An 11,239-nucleotide genomic window follows, 5' to 3' on the forward strand; every position below is an offset into this window, starting at 1 on the left:
CTTCTTGTCTTGCCACTTATTTTGCATAGATTTGTTTCCTTTGTTAAACCTGTTTTTAACTGAACCACCAACAGATTCAATTAAGTTAGCATTAGAAGAATTTAAAGGTGCAGAATGATACTTATCCTTAAGACGATTTGCTTCTTCAGTTCTCATATAACTGATTAGCTCTTGGAGGGTGAAGTCCTTCTTCTTGTGTTTGAGATGATTTCTGAAATCACTCCATGATGGTGGAAATTTTTCGATCAACACATTGGCTTGAAGAATTTCGCACGTCTTCATCCCTTCATTCACCACATCAGCGACCAGGTTTTCATATTCATGAACTTGCTCTGTGATTGGTTTGTCATCCACCATTTGAAATTGCAACCATTTTCCAGTCACATATTTTCTGTTTCCAGCATCATCCACTCCATATTTTTTCTCCAATTTTTCCCAAATTGCCTTAGCAGATTTGTCCGGAAAAAACAAATCAAACAAGTTGTTAGGCATATGAGCAAGTAAATTACCACGTACCAATTTATTATATTTTCCATAGAGCTCCAGCTTCGTGGTAGCATTTGTCACAACTTCGGGATCGACATTGTCACCAGCAGGAATTTGAGGAGGATCTTCAAACAACACGTAATCGATCTCAAGTTGTTCGAAGAAAATGAGCAGCTTCTGTGACCACCGTTTGTAATTAGGGCCATCCAAAGGCTCAAGGCGAGAGAGGTCAGGCAGCGCGTTCTTGTTTTTCAGCAAAGCCATTGATGCAGCTTTCTGATATAAAAAATTTTTGCTTTCAAATTGTTAGGAAAAACAAAGGGAGAAAGCTGCGCCGTGGAAGAACCACTGCCTTGAAAGCAAAAATTCCGGTAGACCTCCGGTGCAATCCAGTGCCGGGTTTGCTCCCCAAGGTTAACACAGCTGCACGTCAGGTACTGTGCACTCAGAACCAGAACGTACTGGAGACTCTACAACAATGCTCAGAATTTTAGTTGGAAAAACCAAGTTATCTATATACCAAAACAAGATGACTATACTTATATAAAGCATACGACCATATGGAAAAGCTGAAGTCACCTCCCCAACGGAACATTTTCCAATTTAAAGGTAATAAAAACATTTTAAGAGTCATAATATAATTTACGTTGAAATAACAAGGAAACCATACGTTAGCATAGAAAAAATCCGTTAGAATTAACTTTGTAATAAAACCAATGAATATATATCGCTGGTACCTTTAAGACCAAACGGTTTCAAAGTAATAATCATTTGAATATGTATAACTAAAAAACAAATTCAAACACAATCACTTTGCCATTACTCCTTCACAGGGGACAGGACTTTGAGCTGATACCATTTGGGGCTGGTAGAAGAGGTTGTCCGGCTATTGCATTCGGCGTTGCGGTTGTTGAGCTTGCTCTAGCTCAACTCCTCTATAGCTTCAATTGGGAGCTTCCTCCTGGTGTTGCACCCAAAGACTTGGACCTCACTGAAGTTTTCGGCATCTCAATGCACAGGAGCGAAAATCTCCATGTTTTTGCTAACCCTTACTTTCTATGAAGACTCATGATGCAGAAAACGTAAAAGGGCTTGTGAATTGAACTGAGTCAGTTCCTAGTGGCTGGCTAGTAGTTAATGTTAGACAGTAAGTTGGCTATTGTGGGTGTAAAGTAAAAACAAGAAAGTACTCAATTAGTTCCCTATGAATTTAAGATTTTGGTTTACTTTGCATATGAATAATAAAATCTCATGGCCGGGTTATTGAATCCAATGGAATTAGTAGAAATAGTTACTTCTTAAGTTAAATATTAAGAACTTGTTTGCTGTGTGGTTACGCCACTAAATGGAGAAGCACGAGTTATGAGACACAACTCTAAAGGAGAAATCCCAAACAGCTACTCACATAGTGGAGGAATATACAAATAGACTTTAAAGTAAAGAGAATAAAAGAATTATTTCAAAAAAAAAAGAAAAAAAAGAATTAGACAGTTTGAATGAAAGTAAAATCAAAATTCTAGATAACTTCATATAGCATGAACAAGATTTTAAATTGCAGTTACGGCTGCATTGCGGAATTGTGGGCAGATATGTGTTGATGCAGAATGCCGATGCAGGGAGTCTAATTCCCTTAACTTAGCAGCGGTGATTGCTGTTGCGGACTGCAATTTAAAACCCCAACATGCAACAAAGAATTTGTATACTCTCCGTCCAAATCTCTCTCCCCATTTCTCCCAATCCGAGATTCAAACCATTAATTTTATATTCGATGGTTTAAAATTATCAGAAACCAAAAGCAGGAGTTTGGATCACGACATGGAAATCATCCAAATTGGGGAAGACTTGTTTAATTTCTTTCCTTTTACTTTCAAGTAAAATTACATAACTCATTTTGAATTAGGTAACACAGTTTTCTGAATCTAGTAATGATTAATTAGTCCTTATGGGAACAACATTTGAGTCTCAACTAGGGTACTTATGTGATAAGATGCAATTACAATTATAAAGACGCAAATACCTAAGACAACAAATTTCAAAGAAAGGAATAAAGGAAATCAAAGACTGATAGCATGTTCGGATTAGTTTCTCTTTCTTGACATCTAGAAACTACTCACATAAACTTCTCTACAAAATTGATTTTAGCTTTAGAATCGATTTTAGAAGGATTCTCAAACATGCACTAAGAGGAGACAAATGTGACAAATAAATCTAAAAAAGCATTGCTGGTAAATCACATTGAGTAAAGGATGGGCCGTATGCATCAGCCAAGAGTCAAAATTGAGTTCTTTAGCCACTTTTCACTATGTGATCATCCAGAACAAGGAACATTGTATCCAGGAGGATTAATCAATTACTTCAAGGCAGCCATAGTACCTCAATGGGTCCTAATCTCCTGAAGATAGTGCCCGATTTGCTGAGCACCGATAAATAATGCATCGGCGGCAAGTAAGATTCCAAGCTATGACAGAAACAATCAAACTTGTGATGCCAGGATTAAGAAATAAAATTTAGAACTGAAAACACAGAATGGATTATTTACCAGGCGTGCGGAAAACACTAATCTATATCCCCAACCTTCCTTGGCTGCAGCAGCTCTTTGTTGATCAGTCCAACTAGAAATAATCACGGCAGTCAGAAATTTGCAACCATATTTCAACAATGTTCTACATTTTTAGATTATGTAACATCTCATCTGAAGGCTGCATACTGTAATCTATCATGCAATCGTGTTCATGTGATTATGTCCAACATGCTAGGGAGTAGGAACATTCCATTACATATAGTATTAGAATTCTAGTATAAATAGGAAACTCATTGTAATATTTTACTATCAATTTTAATAATGAATGAATATTGGAATCAATTTTCCTATTCTCCTTCTTGCTATGTTTGGGATCCCATTGAAGAAATCTATGTGATTTCTAACATGGTATCAGAGCTCCAATGGAGCTCACCGCCTCTTCCGCCGCCGCCGAGTTACGAGCGCTTCCTCCGACCTGCTCGACGTGGCTTCAAGCGCTGCCGCCGCAGCACCACTGCGAGAACCACTGCGAGATTATCTTCCTTCGATTTCTCTGATTTGATCGCTGATATTGGAGACATTGCTGCAGTTTCATCTTCTCCTTCATCGTTCCCTGATTCGATGGTCATGGGTTCTGATTCTCTCATGGTGCAAGAATCATTCGTTAAGGTTGAAGATGATGATTCTGTCTTGCATCCTCCAGTTCCTCTTTCCTCTGTGTGCTTTGATTCTGCCATAGATGAAACGATTTCTGAGAAGATTCTTGATCATTTGCCTGTTTCTTTCTTCGCCGATCGAGAAATCAAGATTCCGGCGTGGAAACCGGCGATTGATCCGTTCGTTTTTGGCACTTTCAGCAAGGGTTACTTCGTTTCTTCTTCGCTGCTGGATTCATCATCAGGTCCAGATTCATCTTCGTCTTCGGCATCCTATGAATCGTCTTGTTCGTGTTCGTCGTTGAGTAGTTTGGTGAGACGTTTGCCTCTGGTAGTTCGCGATGCTACTACAACTTCCAATTCTGGTTCTTCGTCCTTCTCTGATTCAGCAATGGATGAAGCCGTGCCTGAGAAAATTCTTGAATCTTCCTCTTCATCAATTTCTGTCGTGGAAGAAGCCATTGCTTCTGATTCAGTGTCAACCACTGATCTTGGTGTAGCATCTTCCCTTACTTCGCATCTTTCGTTCTTTGCCGATCAAGATGTTCAATTGCTGGCGTGGAAACCAGCCACCAATGCTTATGTTTTTGGAAATTTCAGTGAGGGTGTGATCAATCTTGGAGCAGATTCATCTTCCTATTCTTCATGTCTCGTGAAGAATTCTGTTACTCAGCAAATTGATGTTCCTCTCATCATCGATAAGTTTTTTGGAGAAAATTGTGTCACAGAGGTAACTCAAATCCTTCTTTCAATCAAAGAATTTCAATTGTCTTGGTTAGGATTATGGAATTTCCCCTTCAATTGGATGAGTGGCTCGAACTTGTTGTTTGAGATTGATGGTTCTTGGTGTTGTCCACAAGCTGTTTGTGAAAATGTTAGATTGATTGGAGATTCCTTTGAGCCAATTTTACTTGATCCTGGTGGATTCAGAAGTTGTACACAAGCTGTTTGTAAAAAGGTTCCAAAGAAAGGAGTTGGTAGAATTGGTGTTAAGAATGGTATAGACTGTATTTTTGTTCCCCATGATTCGTTTAGTGCAAGTTCAACACTCTTCCATAAAAGAGACCAGTGTTTTGATCAATTCAAGTGTGAGACTAATTTTTCAAATTCATTCACTATCAAGTTAAATTTTACTGGGCATGCTCTTGAGGTCTTCATATTGCTTCACACAAAGACCCTCTTCCAAGGCTCTTTCTTTCAAATTGTGTGCAAGGATGCTGATGTTGTTGCAGTAGTTGACAAGCTGTGTGTTTTTGGTTCTGTTTTCAATGATGATTGTTCAATGAGTAACTCTTTATCAGCATGTTCCTATCGAGATTTCCGTGATTCAGAATTTGAAGAAGAAAATGCAGAGTTTTTGAGTGGGTTATCAGAAGCTAAAGTTAGTGAGCAGCTTGGGTTTCCAACTCATGAGAGATTGAATATGCTACAAAAGCTAGCTCAGATTTCAGAATTGGGTCCTGAGTTAGAAATGAAACTGTTCAAGAGTGTATGGTATTTTAAACTGTTGGAATTCTGCATTATAGACAGCTATTGCTATGGAATTCTGGTGATAGCAGTCCTTGTTGTAGTGGTGGAAAGCCAAGCTATCATGACTTCAACCTTTGTCAATCCTCAAGCATCGTTTTGCATTGAGTTGCTTCCCACATTTTAAGTGGTTCACACTTCAGATGATGCTGATTAGTCTGTCGTTCATACAAGAATGCTCAACATTTCTTCCTTGTTGTTTTTCAGCTTTGCTTTGTTTTTGGGTAGTTATGTTTTCAATCTGGTAGTGTTAATTCTTACAACTTCCAGCTTGCGGGGGGATATTAGAATTCTAGTATAAATAGGAAACTCATTGTAATATTTTACTATCAATTTTAATAATGAATGAATATTGGAATCAATTTTCCTATTCTCCTTCTTGCTATGTTTGGGATCCCATTGAAGAAATCTATGTGATTTCTAACATATAGCAAAGTTGTCACTTGTCATCAACCAGAGGATGTATCATAACTCAAATCTGTAAAGTATACTTATAATTTTTTACTTTATGATGGAACAAGGAAAATGCTATGCAACTTTATGTTAATATTGCCAGCAAAGCATTTATTGGCAATCAAGAAATGCATAATACAAGGTTCCCATGTCATCTGTAAATGAAACCTTTCCAGAACACTATCTTTTAAATGATAATTTTAGTTTACTTAATTGCATACATATCAAACTCAATTTGCAAACTGATTTAGTAATTAGTAGTTAATTTTATATTCTGGCAGAATTGGATGTTACCAATGCCAGTAGGAGGTTAATCCAGATATAACAAAATCAATTCAGAAATGATAGTTACAGAGCAGACTTATTACCAGAAGAAATCACCAGAAAGTTTATCAACATATGAATAACATAAAATTTCTCTTTTGCCATTGATTTTTTTTTAACTGTGAAGGAAGCATAATGTCCTAAGATGAATTCATAGTAAAAACATTGCAAAAAGTATAAATTATAAAATAATTTGTAAGTCATACAGTAGAGAAAACTCCAACATACAATGCCAAAGTAGACTTCAATAACAATATTTACTACATGCATTAGAAGGAGAGAGAAAGTGATTGGATACTCACCCAAGAAACTCAGAAACGCCACCAATTCCAGCAAACTTAAGAGGCACTGGACCCTCTACAACGAGATCCTGCTCCACAGTAGTATTCGGGGTGAAAAAATAATAAGCTCACCGGATAAGCTAAACTTTATATTCCTACATTTGACAGTAAAGCACAATGGAAATTTCACACAAATGAATTGGAAAACATGCCTCATCTTCAGCAGCCTCTAAGCCTCCTTGAACCCAGAACAGATTTTTGTAGCCAGCATTATACAGTAGTTCACAGGCAGCTAGTGATCTGGTCAGAAAATGACGCTTAGAACAAAACAAGAGCTAAGTATTTTATTTTACACTGGTGAAATGATCAGATAATCTCTTTCATCCACCAGAATTAGACACACGAATGATTAGAAAATAGAAATAGGATTTAAACATCAGGGGAAGTACTGAATGCATTTAAAAGGAAACAGAAAATTAGAATTTGAAACAACTCAATTGAGCATGCAATCAATTGAATTTACAGTTCACCTCAGTCCCTTCTGGCATGCAACAATTAATTCTGTATCTTTGGGAAACTTCTCCTCAACTTTGGCCAAGAACTGGCTGTTAAAGAAAGCAGATAAATAGATTATAAAATTTATGTGTGCAAAGAAAGAATAAAAAAACTAATGAAAGTTGTTGATACCTTTCGTAAGACAGTGTAGGCATGCCACTCCACCAACCTCCTGTTCAACACAACATCAAGCCATATGTAGTAGATGTCAAACAAAATGTAGCTTATTGTTTTATGAATTTAGAATTATGGTGAAAACTAGTAATGAAATATCCAGGTCGGATCTTTTAATACCCATAACGAAATTTGTGATTTTTCTGGGAATGGTTCCAGCATCTAGTGTATGATCAACATCAAATATTGGAATCCAAGTTGAACCTCTCACCCATGCCTTCAAAACATACAAATAGAGTAATCAAAGAACACAACAATGAATATTACACTGTGAAGATTGTTTACTAGAAGATCAAGTGAAAGAGTCAGATTACTTATTTGTAATAAGAACTAGTATTACAAAAGTTAAATAAAATCAAATGTATAGAAAAAGCCCATTTGATGCTTTCAACAGCCACCAATATAAATTACTCAAGATAAGTGATAACTAGCAACACAAATATCTGACCACAACAATTACATGTTTAAAATGTCAAAGTGCTACCCTTATCCCCTCATACAAGAGGTTTAAATAACTAAATTATGTGAGCAGTATACTTGCAAAGGTTAAGGAAAAAAAAAAGAAGAAAGCAACAGCTGCATTAGAAGAAAAACCTTGTAGTGTTCATTTGAGGGGCGAACATCAAGAAGGGGCTTGTTAGAAAGTTGAACTGCATACCCAGCTTCCCTTGGGGTAAGAACTTTAACTTTTCCATCCCTGATCTACAACACAAGCAAGCAAACCCCATTAAAATCCTAATGCAACATAGATAAGAGAACATAGATAACATACATGTGAATCCACATCATGGCCTAAAAGGGGGTTGATCATAGATAAGAGAACATCCTCCAATAATATACACTTCATTATACATGTTATTATAGATGCTCAAGCCAAAGCTGTCAAGAAATCTCCATAACCACTATGTATACCACTAATAAATTAGCTCAACTGAGTAGTCAATTTAAAGCAGGATAAATAATTATGAAAATTCACTTCAACATGGAACTCTAAACCTGAATTTTACTCATAGCAGACATAAAGCTTCAAAGTCAAGAACGTTACCAAAAAGTTGAATGAAATTGAATTGACATACCAGAGCTTCCCATCTCTTTCTGGCAGCAGCCATGTCCCTCATTTGCTTCAATTCAAAATCCTCACTCTCAGCTTGAACTCGAACAACACCCTTCTGCAAAGGAAGCTCATTTAACAGAAGGACATAGAAAACCACAAGCCCATCAATTATTACAACAGTAATAAAAAAAGAGGAAAAGAATGAATACCCAACATAGGGGTGTGGATGTGGAAGAAGGAGAGAGTTGTAAGGAAGAGAGTGAGGCATAATTAGTAGAAGCAGTCAGAGAAATGTAGTTAGCTTTGGAATTGATAAGAGTGTTTATGGGAAAGGATAGTGTTTCCATCACTGCAGAGCTCAGAATGCAGAAACAAAGTCGGATTCTTCCGATTCCTATCCTCTGCACTCACTCTACCCAATCTCCCCATCATGCAATCTCAAACGGCTAAGTCAGTTCTTACTCTTATCTCCAAGTAAATACGCTCATTGTATTATTTTTTTTAGTCTACTTTTTTTTTCAAATGAGTCTGCTTTACTTTAACAGGAATCTAATTATTTTCCGATTTATAAAAAAAAAAAGGAATCTAATCTATATCTATATAATAATAATATACTAAAACAAAGGTTTTTTTTAGAATGTTCTGTCACCTAGCACTCATATCATCCCAATTCCCTCCAAAACAAAAAATCTTATATTTTTACTAAATAATTAAATCAGACAGCAAATAATATTCTAATTAATTGATTACACTTTTTCTACTTATATTTTTACTAAATAATATAAATTCTTTAAAAAAAACAAAATAGGAAATACATACCCATTATTTAATAAATAAAAAAACCTATATCCAAAGGTAAAATCACTTTTTTTATCAGAAACAAACAAGTGCTATATTTATTAATGTGGGTGGGAAGACGTCACCAAAGGCGACAGAGACGGAGAACTTGTACGACAAAGGAAAGCTGGCGGTGGAGTATGCGAATGGAAACTCTCTGCTGCCAAAGATCCATATTGCTAAATCTGTACTATTTGATATGGCTATGTTTGGCATGTCATTTCAGCTAGCTTATAACTTATTTGACTAGCTTAAAGCTTATTTGACTAGCTTAAAGCTTATTTGACTAGCTTAAAAGCTCTATAAAAATGTTTGGTGAAGGAGCTTATTTCAGTAGCTTAGAGCTTTAAGTTATAAGTTATCTCAGGTAGCTTAAAGCTTAAAGCTTATAGCTTATTAAATATATTCTCATTTTTATCCTTATTATTTTATCAAAATTTCACCTTTAGCCTTATATGTTTTTTACTAAACCTATTTACCTACTCATTTTCCGATGTATCAAAAAAAATTTATTTGTTTTTCAGTTATCACACTTGTCTCATATGTACATCGTTCCCAGCTTCCCGCACAAAAACATTTACTACTTCAGAATAAAATAAATATTTTATATTACAAATTACAAATTATTTGTTTTATTCTATTTAATTTAATAAAAATATAGAAAATTAAATAAGTAAAAATTAATATTATATTTTTAAGATGATAAATAATTTGAGTGAAATTAAAATATTTATAATAATTTTAATATTAATATCATAGGGGTATTAATGTGAAAATAAAGTATGTTAAATATAAAAAAATTATACAAGTATGTCCTTTTATGTCATTTTACAATTTCAGCTTGTTCAACAACTAGTTTTACCAAACACTTTTGTTCAAATTACGTAGCTTTTCAGCTATCAGCTATCAGTTTTCAGCTAGCTTATCAGCTTTCAGCTATCAGCTAGCTTTTCAGCTATCAGCTAGCTTTTCATCTTTCAGCTAGCTTATCAGCTAAACGTGCCAAACATAGCCTATGTGTGCTCCCTGGAGTAAGGCCCTTGTGGTCTACCTGTTGGGGAATAGACTAGGGTATAGGACAATGAAGAGAGGTTGGCTTCTATCTAGAGGCTAACTAGTGACTTTGAATTGTTGGATATTGATAATGGTTTTTACATAGTAAAATTCGATGTTGCAGCGGATAGAACTAAGGTCATGGAAGGGGGGCCTTGGATGGTGTTTGATCACTACCTAGCAGTATCAACACGGAGTAAAGACTTCATCTCCCAGGAAGCGAGAGTCACCCACACGCTGGCTTGGATACGATTCTTAGCCAGATGTTTTACGATGAGAGTTTTCTCCTCTCCATTGCTTCGGTGATTAGGAAGGCGATTAGGGTGGACACTTACACCCTGCGTGCTGAGCGAGGGAAGTTTGCTAGAGTGTGTGTGGAACTGGATCTTAGCAGGCATGTGGTTGGAAAGATCTGCATCGAGGGATACTAGTACAAAGTGGAATACGAAGGCCTCCACATCCTCTGTACGAAATGTGGCTGCTACGGACATCGAAGCCACGAGTGCGCCGGCATGGTGCACGAGCCGCCAACGCCTCTGGTGCCTGCAACTACTAATCTCAAGGGAAACCCTAATTTCGAAGTGTAGGAGCAATCATTGGAGGAATCTTTGGAGAAAATTCTAGAAGCAAATGTTGAAGTTGTGGCTTCCCAGGATATTTTGATTCCTAATGGAATGATTAATGATGAGCACGTGACTAAGGGCCTAGAGGATATTCTGGAAACTCATGGGGATTGGATGATTGTAAAAAAGAAAAAATTGTAAGACCCTGAAATAAATAACTAGCTTATTTATTTAATTTCATTAGATTAATTAATTGAGTGTTTATATTCTATTATTTTTAAGTTATTTTCCTGACTTGATTTTAATTACGAATCAAGGAAATCATTTAAATGATAATTAATTTCAAAATATTTTATTTCCTATAGTTTCATTGAAAATAGAAATAATATCATTAGTCTTCTTATTTTTAATAAGCCATAACTTTTGTTTTATTCAAGAAGCTCAATTCAACGCTCCGTGAGCTATCTGACAGTTGTCTTTTCCTCTCAAATGATGATAAGTATTAATGTCATTTTCTTATAATTTATACTTAGCTTAGACGCATAATATGACAACGTCATATTTGTTCTAATTGTCTCACAATTATTCTTTAGCTCAATTCATACTCATTTTCTTGTCAATGGATCATTTTATTTTGCTCAAAGTGATTCAAATTCATATTTCATTATTTCATAGAGTTCCTCATCATTTTTAATATAGTAATATATTATCCTTATATCTTTCTTTTAACTTTGTGAGCTAAATCATTTAGTGTC

The 11,239-nt window shown here is 35.8% G+C and overlaps 2 protein-coding genes across 2 annotated transcripts; one reads left to right on the forward strand and one right to left on the reverse strand.

The window, feature by feature from the left end:
• The first annotated feature begins 752 nt into the window (after window positions 1-752).
• On the forward strand, window positions 753-1,548 carry LOC130738014 (cytochrome P450 71AP13-like). Its single transcript, XM_057589903.1, has 2 exons — window positions 753-925; window positions 1,320-1,548. The coding sequence occupies exons 1-2, from the start codon at window positions 753-755 to the stop codon at window positions 1,546-1,548; spliced, it is 402 nt and encodes a 133-aa protein (XP_057445886.1).
• Window positions 1,549-2,622: 1,074 nt separating this feature from the next.
• On the reverse strand, window positions 2,623-8,483 carry LOC130718671 (rhodanese-like domain-containing protein 11, chloroplastic). The gene is made up of 10 exons (XM_057569327.1): window positions 8,241-8,483; window positions 8,054-8,146; window positions 7,572-7,679; window positions 7,098-7,194; window positions 6,936-6,975; window positions 6,779-6,853; window positions 6,461-6,548; window positions 6,270-6,337; window positions 3,026-3,098; window positions 2,623-2,944 (listed from the first exon to the last, which is right to left on the reverse strand). Exons 1-10 carry the CDS (start codon window positions 8,376-8,378, stop codon window positions 2,861-2,863), a joined length of 864 nt encoding a protein of 287 aa, XP_057425310.1. The 5' UTR covers window positions 8,379-8,483; the 3' UTR covers window positions 2,623-2,860.
• Between the last annotated feature and the right edge of the window lie 2,756 nt (window positions 8,484-11,239).

Source organism: Lotus japonicus, chromosome 1 (assembly GCF_012489685.1).
Source record: "Lotus japonicus ecotype B-129 chromosome 1, LjGifu_v1.2".
Taxonomy (NCBI): Eukaryota; Viridiplantae; Streptophyta; class Magnoliopsida; order Fabales; family Fabaceae; genus Lotus; species Lotus japonicus.